The sequence below is a fragment of the Daphnia pulex genome, chromosome 7 (genome assembly GCF_021134715.1).
Source record: "Daphnia pulex isolate KAP4 chromosome 7, ASM2113471v1".
In the NCBI taxonomy this organism is placed as follows: Eukaryota; Metazoa; Arthropoda; class Branchiopoda; order Diplostraca; family Daphniidae; genus Daphnia; species Daphnia pulex.
Window position 1 is genome coordinate 10381980 of NC_060023.1, and position 16242 is coordinate 10398221.

A 16242-nucleotide genomic window follows, 5' to 3' on the forward strand; every position below is an offset into this window, starting at 1 on the left:
TAAAATGATACAAAATGTCCCGTTCTCACCCAACCTCTACACCACTGCATGACACTTTTTACTTAATGATCTCCATGACCTTCGATTGAAATGCAAACTGGCCTTTCCTTCTTTAGGTAGACGTTGCTGGGGATGGGTCTACAAAAACCAATATCAAAATGAACACCAAATAGCTTACCCTTGCGGCTATGGTACCTGCTTGATAATGATGAAACACGTGTAATTCTCACCCAACCTCTACACCACCGCATGCCAGTTTAACGTAATGTTTCTCGTGACCTTCAACCAAATTCATAGGAAATGATACCGGTTGATTATTTTATTCAAATATACAGATTATCCATTCTCTCTTCCTTTACCTCTTTTTTCAACAAAGAGAAGAATAGAAAGAAAAAAGAGAAAAAGGCGAAAACCGGGGGTAAGGTAGGTACCGTGATCGTGGTTTCTTCCCAATGGAGACACGTTTAACGATTGGAAGCTGTCTGTACAAAAAAAAAAAAAAAAAACAAAAAAAAAAAAAAAACAGACAGTTTTAAAGAGGATTTCCCAATGAGTAGATCCAATGAGAATGTGCATTCATAGATGTTCTAAACGCGTTTCAATATCTACCAAAGCAAGTGCGATTTGTGGACTCAACACTGACTTCCTCTTTCTTGAGCAGCGGCGGCGTCTTTTCGGTGGTCAGGATCATGGCAAATAAATAACAACTACCATGTCTGGATTAGATGTTGGGAATATTATCCGTTTCGACGCCAATTGTAGGATCACACTGAACATACCGATGTTCAAGGACTTCTATCAAAATTAATGTAATGAATCTAAAATCGTCACAAGAGGCAACCGTAAACTTACCTCGAGTACGTGTGAGTGACGAGAAAAAACTCGAACAAAAAGTGGCCACTGTTTCAAAACCTCTATGAAAAGACAAAATAACATTTGTGGAATTATATTCTTTAATCATGGCAAAATATGTGGTTTATTAATTGTATGCACCTTTACGCATGATTGCCTCTAAATTGTATTGCTCTTGACAAAGGACCTTGTTAAATTTTGTCATGCAAGCAGCTTTTCCAATTGATGGGGCTGCTTGACATGACACACCAGTCTAACGATCCTCCATGATAACGAATTACGACTGATAAGACGTACTGGCTGTAATTTAAATTTAACATGGAATTGTTTTAACATATTTTCCTTTATAGTTGACTTTAAGAGGAAAAATTAAACGTCTTTACCTTTAAGTACATGTGCCATGGAACTACTTTCATTAATTCATTAACTAGCATTTGGTATACCATTTGCAAGAAACGAATGAAAGATCTTTATGGGATCCCGGTTCCCATGCCCAGTGCAATCGAGTGACGTTCGCGAGATTTATTGGTCTTGAACTTGAGGATTCGCTACAAATAATCGGTCCTAATACGAGCCAACGAACAAAAAATTTAATTCAACACCAATAGATTGCTTGATAGTTTAATAGAATATTCACATCAGATGGAGTTTGGTCTGTGTGATTTTAGCGTTGGAAGTTCTTTACCATTTTTTTTGGCGGTCTTCAACTCAGTGATAAAGGAAACCATATGAAAACACAATCCGGAAGCAGTAAACCCTATTCAGAAAGAAGGAAAAAAATCAAATCAATTTTTTGAAGCATTTTCGTATTGATATAGAATCCGCAAGGCACTAAAACTAAGAAAATAAGTTTGACAAGGGCGGTGGTTTTTAGCAGACCAAACATAAAGCATCTTACTAAAGCATGTCACTGTTAGGTTAAAAAATTATTGTCGAATTTAGGCAGCAAAATATGACAAATCGGCAGTAGTGTTGTGTGGTCAAATTAGAAAAATAAAATTTATGAATCCTGTTTTAAAGCTCAAGGCAATATCTGCAATAAGCTTGATAGTATTGTTCAATGACTCCAAGAATAATTTTTTTAAATGCGCAATACGGAGAGAATATTCTACCAACGAATCTTTCAGCTAACGTTGTTGATAATATTTTTGGTTTATCTATACGGCTACGGCGCTATTTAAAGCCACTACTGTTAAAGAGTAACAGAAAGTAGAAACGGATTCCGATGGACAAAGACGTACGAAGTAAAAAAAAGAAAAATTCAATTCCGATCCAAAAGCATTTTTAACCGAGTAAACAAATAAAAACTTGCCAACCATATGGGTCAAGTTACAGATAGCTTCTGATGCAGCGCTAGATACAGCCCTAAAAATGCTGTATAAAGCTTTTGATAAAATATTACTATGGGAGGAGGGGCAAAGCGAACGTGAGGGTAAATATTTATTTCCCACTAACTAGTTGCTGCTACGCAGTCTGTGTAGGACGTCATGTTCTCGTGTTATCTGAGAAAAAACAATGGATTTCTACCATTCAGGAAAGCATCTATTCTGAATATCTTGCGTTTCACACGGGATAATAACAACACTAAGGGTATCTCTACATTTCAGAGGTTTTTCAATTTTTTTTAAATTTTAAAGATATTTACTTTTTATACAAAATTGTTCAAACTTCACAGTTTTAGAGGATTGTTTGTTGAGCAAAAAATAAATTTGTACTTTGCTCCAGGAAATTTGGACTTCAGCAACAGGCAAAACTGAAAACTAGTTATTTGAGTGGGCCCCGCGATATCCCACTGATAAAGCTAACCTTGGGACAGCTACTACAACAAGCTGCGGACAGATTTGGAGACCGGACAGCAGCCGTTTTTATCCATCAAGATATCAGAAAGACGTTTCATCAAGTGTTGGTTGATGTATGGATAACAAAAAGGCATGAAAAAAGAGAAAAGAATCAAAATCAATCCATCTATACAGGCGGATAAAGCTGCTGCTGGGTTGCGCTCATTAGGTTTGAAACGTGGCGATAGGATCGGTATTTGGGGTCCGAATTCTTACGAATGGATTTTGACACAATGGGCGGCGGCAAGAATAGGATCAATACTTGTAACTACACACGCTTTTCTTTTCTTAAACGAGTTAACATAACTTGCTAGAGATTTTCATAGGTAAATATTAATCCGGCATATCAAGCTGAAGAACTGCGCTATGTACTAGAAAAAGTTGGTGTTAAGGCTTTGGTCGTGGCTAAACATTTCCGCAACACGAATCTCATGGACATTTTAAGTCAACTGGTTCCTCAATTGGACCCTAATCGAAACACAAATCAACTTGTGGACACCCAAAAACTTCTCGTTTCTTGTTCCCTGATACCAACACTAGAAAGAGTGATAGTAATGGCAGAGGAACCACAAAACAAGTAATTTTAATAAATTTGTTGGCAAAACACTATTTTGATAACATATCAAAGCGTACATAATTTGGCTACAGTGGGGTTCTGCGCTGGCAGGATTTGATGGAATTAGCTTCATCAGCTTTAATCGCTGAAATTCATAATCTCCAACGAGGTATCCAGATTGACGACGCGGCTAATATTCAATTTACTTCGGTAATTTTTATTATTGTTTTGTTTTTTCTACTGTCGCTAAGAAAATCTGTTGTTTCCTAATAATCTAATCAGTTTTTTTTCCTTTACAAGGGGACAACTGGGAGTCCAAAAGGTGCAACTTTATCCCATAACAATATTGTCAACAACTCTTATAATGTTGGACTAAGAGTTGGATATCATCAGAAAGTATATCAATCAAATGAGCTATTAACTATATTATTTCATTTTTGGCGTTCTTGATAAGGAACATAAAATTTGTGTCCCTGTTCCACTGTATCACTGTTTTGGATGCGGCCTCGCCGTATTGGCTGCTGCTTCATTTGGAGCAACTTGTGTATTTCCAAGTCCGGTTTTTAGTGCTCGAGAAGCAGTTAAAGCAATTCACCATGAAAGGTTGCTAAAGTTTCAAACCAATCAAACATGAACGACAAAAATTCAGTTAAACACATATTTTTAAACTCCCAAAAGGTGTACATCTTTGTACGGGACTCCGACCATGTTTGTCGACATTCTTAACCTGCCTGATCTGAAGCAATACAACCTGAAAAGCCTATCGACAGGTATTATGGCTGGGGCACCATGTCCAGAAGAAATAGCCAAAGGAACTATTAAGGACTTGAACATGAAAGACTTTGCGGTAGGTTCTCGTGACAAGCCAGCAATTTAGTAAACATCATTAAAATTTCTTTGCTTCTTTTAAGATTTTGTACGGAATGACCGAGTGCAGCCCAGCTACATTCATGACACTACCCAACGACAGCTTTGACCAGCGCTGTTCTACAATCGGATATCCGGGCGAACACGTCGAGGTTAAAATCGTTGACCCACAAACAAACGATATTCTCCCTGTCAACACCCCAGGAGAAATCTGCACAAGAGGCTACAATACTATGTTAGGCTATTGGAATCAACCGGATAAAACGAGAGAAATCATCAGCGAGGATGGGTGGATTCGATCCGGGTGAGTTTTTCAATTTGTGACTAAGATTTAATTTTTAGTTTTCAACGCGAAACTTCTGTTTGGGCATCATCAGTGATTTAGGTGTCTTAAACGAAGATGGGTACGGCAAAATTGTTGGGAGGATTAAAGATATGATTATCCGAGGGGGAGAAAACGTATATCCCCGTGAAATAGAAGAGATTTTGCATACACATCCTTCCGTGCAAGAGGCACAAGTAAATGACAATGTACTTATCCTATTCCTTTATGATATAAACTAATGAAAAATTCATACTTTTGATTGTGTGGTGTGGATCAAGGTGGTTGGGGTTCCCGATGAAAGACTAGGTGAAGAAATTTGTGCCTGGATTCGCTGCAAGCCTCAAACTAATTTGGATTCTCTTGAATTGAAGAGATTCTGTTTAGAAAAGGTAAAATTTTATTAGAAACAAAAATAGAATAAAGCTCATATTTAACTATTAAAACTATTTAACTATTAAAACTCTTGAAAACAGATGGCCTATTTTAAAGTTCCCAAATATTGGATTTTTAAGGAACACTTTCCATTAACTGTGACTGGTAAAGTAAAAAAATTCGTCATGAGAGACATTTCTGTAAAAGAACTGGGGCTTTAGATATTTTCAATCAACAGGGGGAATTGACTGAATGTCTGTTATCTGTCTATATCTGTTATTTGTCCTTAAAATACAATCAATCCCCCCGCGTGCAAATAAAAGTCGGTTGCAAAGCAAAATTCAAATCAATCTTGGAATATTTCATCTTCTATTGTCCAAAACAAGCAAGTGTCTTAAAATCGCTGTTTGTTTTAGCAATGCAACATTAGTAAAGACTCTATAACAAAATAAACCATAACCGCCTCAACGCAAAAAAAATTATTTGTCTAACAACGAACCATGCTAGATGTAGATTCGCGAGATTTTTAGTTAATCTAGTAAAATATGCACGGAAATCTCAATTTTTAATATATAAGACTAAAGATATCATAAAGTTAAACTAATCTAATCCTATATCATTTATATTTCATTTTACGCATGCCGTATAATGCAATCTACTAAAAAATGTTTTAAAATAGCTTAAAAGAAATTAAACAGATATGTTCAAACTCAAACATTTGGAACAATATAACGTTTCACGGCAAAGAGGGAAAAAAAATTCGTTAACGGCATGGGGTTAAGCAACTATACATAATTCATCTTTAATAGTCTAAAAAGAGAAATCCAAGGTTGCTAAACCAAACTTTGTAGAGCCTGAAAAAAGCAGTGTTTGTAAACACTAGAGACACAACTAGTCGCAGTCAACGCAGTCTGGCTGAAACATGGTGTTCACGTGTTGTCTACGAAATAGCCTTGGATTTCTCTCGTTCAGGAATGTAGAATACTCGATAACATTACGAATCCAGAGCAGATCCATCTCAACAGTTGAAAGGTTTGTGGGACATATTTTATTTTTTTATTTTAGCAAATTTCGTTGCTTTTTGCGCAACTGTTTCAACATCCGTGGGAATGGAGCAAATATTTGGTATTGACTTTGTACGTTACTCCAAGGACATCTGGACCTCAGCAACAGGGAAAACTGAAAACTAGTTATTTGAGTGGGCCCCGCGATATCCCACTGATAAAGCTAACCTTGGGACAGCTACTACAACAAGCTGCGGACAGATTTGGAGACCGGACAGCAGCCGTTTTTATCCATCAAGATATCAGAAAAACTTTTCATCAAGTGTTGGTTGATGTATGATAACAAAAAGGCATAAAAAAGAGAAAAGAATCAAAATCAATCCATCTATACAGGCGGATAAAGCTGCTGCTGGGTTACGCTCATTGGGTTTGAAGCGCGGCGATAGGATCGGCATTTGGGGTCCTAATTCTTACGAATGGATTTTGACACAATGGGCGGCGGCAAGAATAGGATCAATACTTGTAAGTTGTAACTACACACGCTTTTCTTTTTTTAAAGAGTTAAAATAACTTGCTAGAGATTTTCATAGGTAAATATTAATCCGGCATATCAAACTGAAGAACTGCGCTATGCATTAGAAAAAGTTGGTGTTAAGGCTTTGGTCGTGGCTAAACATTTCCGTAACACAAATCTCATGGACATTTTAAGCCAACTGGTACCTCAATTGGACCATAATCGAAACACAAATCAACTTGAGGACACTAAAAAACTTATAGTTTCTAGCTCTCTGATACCAACGCTAGAACGAGTGATTGTTATGTCCGATGAACATCAAAACAAGTAAATTTTAAATCATTAAAATATAAATCTAATACTAATAATAACATGAATTTATCTGTTAATGGGATTGTTATCGATTTGTTTAAAGTGGAGCTCTACGTTGGCAGGATTTGATGGAATTGGCCACTTCAGACTTAGTTGCTGAAATTCATAATCTCCAACGAGAGATCGAGATTGATGAACCGGCTAATATTCAGTTCACTTCGGTAAATCCTATAAATTTTGTTAGCGAAGTACTTGTCAGTTAATTATAATTGATAATTTGTTATAGCTTAAATTGATTATTTGCTTATCTTAGTATATTAATGATTACTTTATCTTACAAATTAACTTTTTGATTTTAAGGGAACGACAGGAAACCCAAAAGGTGCAACACTTTCCCACAAAAATATTGTCAATAACGCGTATCTTGTCGGACTGCGACTGAACTACGACAAAATGGTCTGCATCATTTAAATAGATTTCCTCAACATTTTTTTTAAAGTCCTCTTAAATTACCACGTTCCTTACTAGGCACATAAAATTTGTGTTCCGGTACCACTGTACCATTGCGCAGGATGTGTTGTTGGGGTATTGACAGCGGCTTCACATGGAGCTACGTGCATTTTCCCGAGTCCCGTCTTCAGTGCACGAGAAGCCGTCAAAGCTGTTCATCACGAAAGGTTGGTGTGAATAAAATTTGACACGAGATTTGACTAAACCAATATTTTCGTTCCAAAAAGATGTACAGCTTTGTACGGGACTCCGACCATGTACGTTGACATTCTTAACCTGCCTGATCTTAAGCAATACGACCTGAAAAGCCTATCGACAGGTATTATGGCTGGGGCACCATGTCCAGAAGAAATAGCCAAAGGAACCGTTAACGACTTGAACATGAAAGATTTTGCGGTAGGTTATCGTGACGAGCCTATCATATAACATTTTTGTAAACATCTTTGAAATGTCTCTGTTTCTTTTAAGATTTTATACGGAATGACCGAATGCAGCCCAACTACATTTATGACACTACCCAGCGATAGCTTTGATTTGCGCTGTTCTACAGTCGGTTATCCCTGCGAGCACGTCGAGGTTAAAATCGTTGACCCACAAACAAACGCAATTGTCCCTGTCAACACCCCAGGAGAAATCTGCACAAGAGGCTACAATACTATGTTAGGCTATTGGAATCAACCGGATAAAACGAGAGAAATCATCAGCGAGGATGGGTGGATTCGATCCGGGTGAGTTTTTCGATTTGTGACTACGATCAGTCGTATTTTTTCAACAAGAGTTCTGTTTGGGCATCATCAGTGATTTAGGTGTCTTAAACGAAGATGGGTACGGCAAAATTGTTGGGAGGATTAAAGATATGATTATCCGAGGGGGAGAAAACGTATATCCCCGTGAAATAGAAGAGATTTTGCATGCACATCCTTCCGTGCAAGAGGCGCAAGTAAATGACAATGTACTTATCCTATTCCTTTATGATACGAATGAAAAATTCTTACTTTTGATTGTGTGGTGTGGATCAAGGTGGTTGGGGTTCCCGATGAAAGACTAGGTGAAGAAATTTGTGCCTGGATTCGCTGCAAGCCTCAAACTAATTTGGATTCTCTTGAATTGAAGAGATTCTGTTTAGAAAAGGTAACAGTTTTATTACAGCAAATAATTAATGCACAATTTTTACGATGAAAATTCTTGAAAACAGATGGCCTATTTTAAAGTTCCCAAATATTGGATGTTTAAGGACAAATTTCCTCTAACTGTGACAGGGAAAGTAAAGAAATTTGAGATAAGAAACATATCCATCCAAGAATTGGGGCTTTAGTAACATTCCTTCTGAAGAACAGAAATTACAAAGATAAATGAAAAATTTATATGATTATTACCACAGTGGGAACCAATTTCTGACAAATCTCTATATAGTCTCATCTTTAATTTTCAACCTCTACTAATTGAACTATGCAAATACATGAAAGATAAGTCAACATGAACGAAAATTCAGCACATGAGCCCAGACACGATGCACATGATTCAAATGTTGTTAGCAGACAAAAAATTTTTGAATGGAATTGGTATTTGCCTATTTGGCAACCTTGTTCCTATCTATTCGGCTTTTACGAGAAGAGGAGTGGTAAAAAAAAATGAAGTGTCAAATTGGTCAAATTGTGGTTGTTTGTGTTGTTTAACTGGGAAAATTAAATATCAATGTGGCCATCCCCATCACATATTTTACGTGAAATCGTTTCTATCATTATTCGACTTCGTAAGTAATGGCTGGAGTAAATAGGTTCATCAATAGTTGCGTGGCATGTGGTAATGCCTTAAAATGGATTCCGGTTGTTTTTATCGTCACTGTCATAGTATGGAGTTATTACGCGTATGTCGTACAACTTTGCTTCAGTAAGTAATTTGTGTATCAAACTCGTTAAGTGATCTACTGAATAACATATATTTTTTTACCACTATCAAGATTTTGCTACAACAATTGTTCAACAAGGTAATTTTTGCAAAAACTAGACATAGTATTCTGTAGACTACAATCTCGTTTTCTTCTTGTAGTATTTTACCTTGTGATATACCATGTATTATTGGTGATGCTCAGTTGGTCATATTGGCAAACCATATTTACCCCAGTGGGGACTGTTCCAAAACAGGTAAACTATAGATAAGCTACACATCCAATTTTAACATATAATAATCCAATGTGTTATAACAAAACAGTTTAGATTGTCAGCTGCAGATTTAGAAAGGTTTGAGCAAGCAGAAGGCTTGGAAGCACACCAACAAATCCTTGAACAAATTGCAAGAAATTTACCTGCACTCACCAGAACACCAATTGGGCGTAAGGTTCCTTAATTATTTTGCTTATATTCTCTAAATTAACTTATTATTCCTTTAAAAATTTTCAGCAAGGTACTGTGAGAAATGTGTCCATATCAAACCTGATCGGTGCCATCATTGCAGTGTCTGTGGTGTATGTGTTACAAAAATGGATCACCATTGCCCATGGGTTAACAACTGTGTCGGATTCAAAAATTACAAATTCTTCATCCTTTTCCTGGGCTATGCGTTCATCTATTGTATTTTCGTTGCATTTACGTCACTGCCCTACTTTATCCAATTCTGGAAAGTACCGGTAATGCATACCGTCTTTCATGAACGAAAGTATGTCAAATGTTAATTACTATTTTTTATTTATCTTTTACTAGAATGAAATTCCGGGCACCGGTAGATTCCACGTTCTTTTTCTCTTTTTCGTATCGATAATGTTTTCCATTTCTCTCGTTTCCCTATGGGGTTACCATATTTATCTTGTGCTGCACAATCGATCGACACTTGGTACGTTTTCCCCTTTTTTTAAACAAATGTTTTAGATCAGTTGATTGATGAAAAATTTCGCAGAGGCTTTCCGTGCACCAATCTTCCGCAGTGGCCCTGACAAGGACGGTTTTAACCTTGGAAAATATAACAATTTTGTAGAAGTGTTTGGCGACCGGAAATCCCATTGGCTACTTCCAGTCTTTACAAGGCAAGTCTAATCTTCTTATTTTAATTTGCTTGGCTTTAGACGTACGAAAAATCTGCTTTCCCGGGAAGACTTTGCTTTTTGTTGTTCTTATTGTTACACGTCCAATTTTCTTTTGCTATTCGCGTTGTGAAAGTGGGAAGAATCTTTATATGTTTCCGTCCAGAAAAGAAATGGAGTGATCGTCATGTTTTTCTCCGGGCTCAGTATATTAGTCTTCATTTTCTCGCGATCGATGCAATTGTCGTTTCGTGTGCTCAATGTTTTGTTTTGTTTTTATTTTGGCAACTATTCCCTTTTCTTTTATTTCACTTTTTTTTTTTCGTTTTTAGTTTGGGCGACGGCATTATTTATAAAAGTTGTCACCTGGCCACTCCTGTAGTAGCTTCCACGCCCACCACAATCTACAGTTCTATGGAAACTACCTCTCCTCTTGCTACCGCTAACACCTTGTCTTCTCACAATCCTGATCCTCAGCACACGACGGAGACGGCTTTGAAGTACGCTTATTGATTCAAATTTTTTTTTGTTTTCGTGATAGTTGGTCCGATTCTTTTCTTGCTTTTCTTTGGTTAAGTTGAATTACGCCGGACTCGCAGATTGTACCTTATTTCTTGATTTATCAATTTGTCTATTCTATATTTGTTTTACAGTATGGGCGATGGAGTTACCTTTCCACAACGACACATGGACGAAGATGAAGATTCACTACTGGGTGCTAGAAGCCAGCGCTGGATGGAAGAGGGTGGCGTTGAAAACACACGCCTCGAGACTAATCCCTATCGTATATTTTTAAAAACTATTCAATGGTTTAGTTAGCCTTCTATTAACAGTTCTTTTTTTTCTTTTTCAGATGTAGTGAACTTGGATCCTTTAGTCCAGACGGTTTGAAAGCCGAGTATTTACCAAAATCTTTTCCGTTCGCCATCGTTGGTTTCTCTCTTCATACACGAGCTTTATTATGTGTTTTGACTGGGGGAAATTAATTAAGGCACCTTTCTGTCCGACGTTCGATGCATGGTCGCATTCACACGTGCAATTTCAGTTGTCATTAATTCCGATCCTGTTTTTTTGTTTATTTTATTTGTGTGTATGTGTGTGATGTAGATAAATATTACAACTCAATCAAGGTATTACTTAAAATCCTCTTCTGAATTGATCTTCCCGCCCCTCTGTTGGAAGAACGTTTCAATAAATTCTTTCACGTCCACTTCCCCTGTTAATGAAACATTCAACAGATAAGAACAATGAAGTAAATAACGTTCAAAGCAAATTAAATAACGGTTATGGTACCTGTCAAAGGAGGTGTCAAACTGCGTACAACATGCGATAAGTGTCGAGCCAATGCTTTGAATAAATCGCGTGAGCTGATTTTCTTTTCGCTATAATAGGGCATAAGGCACCGAATTACCAAGTTGGCTATGTCTTGCTTGCTCTTGTCTGGAGATGATTTTGACTTGTCTAGCGATGCACTCTTCGTCTTTTCCCCAGAACTGCTGCTGCTGCTACTTTTTGACTTATCTGCTTTTTTAACTGGAGTTTTGAGCGAAGAATTCATCTTTTGTCCTTCCTTTGGAGATGGCTTCACTTTTTCATCGGACCGACCACTTCTACTACTGCTTTTAGACTTTTCCGTTTTAGACGGTGTAGACTCGAGTTTGATGGGTTTTTCAGCTTGATGTTTCTCCTTCTTCAAGGTTTCACTGGTCGAGTCACTTGTCGGTTTTTCGGTTTCTGCAACTGCTGGTTTCGTGTCCGACTGACAATTGTCCTCTTGCGGTTCCAGTCGTTGCTTTTTAGAGATTAAAAAGCGATCCAAACTAGGCTGATGTTCAAGCGATCGCTTGGAAGACCTGTAAGAAGTTGGTTTTGAAGACGCCTTCGACGATTCTTTACTAGATCCATTCCTTGCTTTACTCGAACGATCAGAATCACTCGCTGAATTGGTTGATTTGGCAGTTAAATCCGCACCTGAAGACTTGCTCATAAAACTTAGTTGAGTAGACAACCGTGCTTCCACTTCTTTGGCTCTAGCAATCAGATCTGAATCGGCGCTAGCAGGTTTGGGAGGAGTAGACAACAGTGATGATGACGCAACCATGCCATTTTCGCTGACTACAAGTCTAGAAACCCTCTTCTTCCCAAATAAACTAGATCCCACAGGGGAAGCAGGAGCTTGAATAGGGGGGTCTTCATCTTCCTTCGCTGGTTTTTCTTCTGTAGTAGCTGGGATTGCAAATACCATATCAGAGGCTTTGACAAAACCAGATTTGGGATTTTCTGTTTCGAGGTCGGAGGAGATTCCAGAAAATGCTGAATTGCCCGTGTCAATCACATGCTCATAAAGGTTGAACTTGTCCGTGCTCTTTTTAATTTCGCTGGTCAGAAGTGCCATTTTACGTCGGTAAATCGTTATGACGGTGGTGGCGGAGAAGACTCCGTATTCGATATCCCGTGCACGAAGCAAAATGTCTTCCTCGCTCAGATTTGGTAGATCAGGTTCAACTTTACGGGCTTGAGTGTAGTTTTTCCATAATGCCTCTTGAAGCAGCTTGAAATAGCTCTCACGACTCTGAAAAGATCATTAACGTGTTAAAATGTTGCAATACGAAATATAAAATGTCCTACTCACAGTAATCTTCAAACCCGCTATTTTGACTGAGGTAGATTCAGCTGCTGTTAACCGTGATTTCCGAATAGCTTCAAGTTCTTCTGGCGTTATTGTGGGCGTTTCATCACTACCGCCGCTTCCCCGTCGAAGTGAAAACTGTTTCGAGAGTAAAGAATTCTTATCTTTCTTTGGACCGCCTTCTTCTTTACTTTTACGATAGTAATCCGCTTCCCTAGTAGAAGGAATAATATTTACTTTCTCGTTTCCGAGGGAAAATATCAATAAGTTACTTTTCTTGTCCACGACGTCCACCACCGTACAAATCACTGTCGTCATCAAACAAGTTAAGCGAGGGCACTTTCCCAACATCGGAGGAAAAGTAGGCTTGTGTTTTATCTTCAGTAGCTTTCGGATCTAAACAAAAGTCACATTTTTTCTGACAGTCGGGTGGACTATCACCGAAGTATGATGAGAAGATCGCGTGACGACACCTTAAAAGGAAATATGATTATTTAAGAGACATTTTATTGACAAGGAAGTGTTTGATTCTTACTGGGGTATTTCACAATAACGAACCATGGCTTCGTAGCTCTTCATCATTTGCTTTGCTTGTTTCTCATATTTCGCTCCTTTTTTGGTCTTTTTGCTCACATCCTGTTTTAAAAGGAATTCTACTGCATTGCGTTCTTTTCGGGAATAAAAGATTCGACAACCAGAAGGTTGTCCATCACGACCTGCTCGCCCAGACTCTTGGTAATACCCAGCAACACTTTGTGGCATACACCAATGCGCTACAAATCTAAGAGAATTTCAACAGATAAAATACGTGGAGGAAGTAAAAAACCGAATTTGATTTGTTATACCTTACTGACGCTTTATCAACTCCCATACCGAAGCTTATTGTAGCTGTAATCACGGGAATCTTTCCCGTCATCCATTCATCTTGAACTTCTGCACGCTCCCTGTCTTTTAGGCCGGCGTGATAAGCTTTAGTAGGAATGCCCTTTTTACTAAGAATCTCAGCCAGGGTTCCTGTGGATTCACGTGTTCGACAGTAAATGATACCGCAAGGTCGAGTTTTCTTCGGTTGATGGAATGACAATTAATATTAATCATTTTTAATTATAAAATGCCAGGTCATTAAAGTTGCTTACCAAAGGTTGTGTATCCCAATCGTCCCCTAGCCATTCAGATGCGTAAAGAGATAGATCCGTTTCCGGGTCGGCGGACGTATTTTGAAAAGCGATATCGTAAAACAAATTAGACCGAAAACAAGAGGTCTTGAAACGAGCTACAGGGGATTTGAGAGAGAGCTGCTCGTAAATGTCTTTCTCAACCTTCGTAAAAAAAAGGGAATTTTTAAATAGAAAATTTTAATACAATGTAATTAACTCCATTACCTGCGCTGTAGCAGTAGCCGTTAGCGCGATGCAAGGAATATCCATGTACTTTTCTCGAAGTTTTCCTAATTTTAGATAGTCAGGTCTAAAATCATGGCCCCATTGACTAACACAATGTGCTTCATCAACCACAAAATATGAAATCTGTTTATGCTTATGTAAATGGGCCAAAATCTCCTATATCATGGAAAACTATTAATAAAATTTTTCAGGATTAAAAACACATTTAAATGTTACCTGAAATGTACTTGTTGCTGCCTGCTCAGGTGTAATATATAACAACTGAGTATTTGGGCACTTTGTCTTTAGGTCATTACAAACTCTTCTTTTGTCTTCCACTAGCATTTTGGAGTTTATAGTCTCAGCTACAATTTTTCTTTTCAATAAATGTTCTATTTGATCCTGAATAAATTCATTAAATTAGTTCAAAATTTGTTAATAACCTTCAATAAGTAAATTACCGTGATCAAAGCTAATAAGGGTGACACTACAATAGCAACACATCTCTCTTTTATCACAGCAGGTAGCTGGTAGCAAAGAGATTTTCCTGAACCAGTTGGCATAGATACAAAAACATCACCGGATCCTGATTGAAAATGTAAAGTGAAAAGTAACATGTACGATATGCTTAATGTTAAGATTAGTGTAGTCGTGATAGCTGTCAAAATGACTGATTACCTTGAACTACAGCTAACACAGCATCTTTTTGGAGGGTACTCTTAAAGTCAGTGTGACCAAATTTATCCTCAAGAGTTTTAAGGACGGTTTCCAGCGTTTCGCTCCCCATGACTATAAGCACTGGGCAGGTTTAGAGGGTAGATATGAAACGTTGTTTACGTCGTCCCTGATCTTTTTCTTGAGTCTTGGGGGAAGACTTGGGAGGTAAAAATGAACAAGAAAATTTACATTTTTTAGTGTCAATCGTCACAACGATGTGTGTGGGCAACAGGATTTCATACCGAGAGTTCTAAAATTGATCCGAAAGAGGAAATCCTAAGTCGGCCAACATGTAGTTAAGCCCATGCTGTTTGGTTCTTTCCTAAATGCGGGAATTTTCGTCTGCTATTTGAAAAAAAAAAATTATGCGGAAGCTTCCGCCTTTTTAATTACTTTGTATGAAGTTGTGAACATTTAAAAAACGTTCAAGTGTCTCTTTCGAAAACATACAAAATCAATGCTAATACACAGCCCCAAGTTTTAATCCAGAATAAAAATTATACATGAAAGGAATTAATAAATAACTGCGTCATCAAGTGGAATTTTCACGCAACTTTTCGGTTCGGCAACTTCGAAATGTCGAGATTTTAATAGCTTTCATTTGAGAGTGCTATCGAAGACTAGTTGCCGAACCTTAGAAAAGATTTAACAACTATTATCGACAAGATTTCGTTAATAAAACAAATTCAAAGTCCCAGCGATGAATAACCCCAATTAGCATGATTAGATTCCGAGAGTTCCGTATCCTTTACAGAGCACGCAACTAACAAAGAAAAGACTGAATAGGACATTTCGTGACCAAGTCCCTCGTTCTTTTTTTATATGTATCCGACATCAACCCGGGAAAATCCTATTTTAACTTGCTCACAAGAAAATCTCTATTTCGAGTACAAAAGAGAATCGATTCGAAAAAAGAAATGAATCGATAGATGAAAAAAAGACTCGCCAACATTAAGGTTGTTAAGGCTGTTGAACCACGTCTTCTTTAAATAAAAGATGACGAGCGACCCGCCGCGCGCTCGTTTAGTTTCCATTTGTATAGGCCCCGCTGAGTCTTATTCCCTTTTTCACCTTCAGTCTCGCTCGAAGAACCTTCTTTTTTTTCCCAAAGTCTGTCTGCCTTCGTCTTCTTCCCCTACACGGAACGATGAAAAAGAAGAGAATAGAAGCAGGTGGTCACTCACCTCGTGCAGCACGACTCGCGAACGCTCTTATATCTTCCACTCCATCAACCGACTTTATACCTTTCGTACTGTGTTGGCGTTTTGCTTGGAGCTTTATTTCTTTTCTTGGTCTTGTTGCTCGTCGGCGGCGGCGGCAGTCGTTCTCCAGACAGAGGATACTCCGC

The 16242-nt window shown here is 38.0% G+C and overlaps 4 protein-coding genes and 1 long non-coding RNA gene across 6 annotated transcripts; 3 read left to right on the forward strand and 2 right to left on the reverse strand.

Moving 5' to 3' along the window:
- Positions 1-90: 90 nt before the first annotated feature.
- On the reverse strand, positions 91-8260 carry LOC124198369. The gene is made up of 9 exons (XR_006876563.1): positions 8146-8260; positions 4692-4814; positions 1490-1609; positions 1236-1416; positions 994-1152; positions 853-914; positions 610-795; positions 196-482; positions 91-138 (listed from the first exon to the last, which is right to left on the reverse strand). It is a non-coding gene; the product is annotated as an uncharacterized LOC124198369 (long non-coding RNA).
- On the forward strand, positions 2253-5150 carry LOC124198363 (medium-chain acyl-CoA ligase ACSF2, mitochondrial-like). The gene is made up of 12 exons (XM_046594194.1): positions 2253-2461; positions 2578-2764; positions 2826-2954; positions 3017-3267; positions 3339-3456; positions 3547-3642; positions 3701-3849; positions 3925-4093; positions 4158-4417; positions 4491-4632; positions 4717-4827; positions 4912-5150. Exons 1-12 carry the CDS (start codon positions 2340-2342, stop codon positions 5029-5031), a joined length of 1854 nt encoding a protein of 617 aa, XP_046450150.1. The 5' UTR covers positions 2253-2339; the 3' UTR covers positions 5032-5150.
- LOC124198365 (medium-chain acyl-CoA ligase ACSF2, mitochondrial-like) lies at positions 5702-8623 on the forward strand. Its single transcript, XM_046594196.1, has 12 exons — positions 5702-5842; positions 5962-6148; positions 6208-6336; positions 6405-6655; positions 6744-6861; positions 7001-7096; positions 7169-7317; positions 7378-7546; positions 7619-7878; positions 7949-8090; positions 8171-8281; positions 8346-8623. Exons 1-12 carry the CDS (start codon positions 5733-5735, stop codon positions 8463-8465), a joined length of 1842 nt encoding a protein of 613 aa, XP_046450152.1. The 5' UTR covers positions 5702-5732; the 3' UTR covers positions 8466-8623.
- A 31-nt stretch (positions 8624-8654) lies between these two features.
- LOC124198367 (palmitoyltransferase ZDHHC15B-like) lies at positions 8655-11302 on the forward strand. Of its 2 annotated transcripts, XM_046594198.1 has the most exons (10): positions 8655-9040; positions 9111-9137; positions 9200-9294; positions 9362-9482; positions 9550-9776; positions 9850-9979; positions 10043-10169; positions 10499-10666; positions 10820-10950; positions 11020-11302. In XM_046594198.1, the coding sequence occupies exons 1-10, from the start codon at positions 8911-8913 to the stop codon at positions 11055-11057; spliced, it is 1194 nt and encodes a 397-aa protein (XP_046450154.1). In that variant the 5' UTR covers positions 8655-8910; the 3' UTR covers positions 11058-11302. The 2 variants fall into 2 exon arrangements, with proteins under 2 accessions (XP_046450154.1, XP_046450156.1); XM_046594200.1 differs by lacking the exon at positions 10499-10666.
- On the reverse strand, positions 11218-16213 carry LOC124198362 (ATP-dependent DNA helicase Q5-like). Its single transcript, XM_046594193.1, has 13 exons — positions 16079-16213; positions 15137-15239; positions 14856-15051; positions 14639-14763; positions 14415-14579; positions 14178-14354; positions 13932-14114; positions 13641-13858; positions 13331-13576; positions 13068-13268; positions 12799-13009; positions 11460-12738; positions 11218-11382 (listed from the first exon to the last, which is right to left on the reverse strand). The coding sequence occupies exons 3-13, from the start codon at positions 14962-14964 to the stop codon at positions 11300-11302; spliced, it is 2997 nt and encodes a 998-aa protein (XP_046450149.1). The 5' UTR covers positions 14965-15051; positions 15137-15239; positions 16079-16213; the 3' UTR covers positions 11218-11299.
- Between the last annotated feature and the right edge of the window lie 29 nt (positions 16214-16242).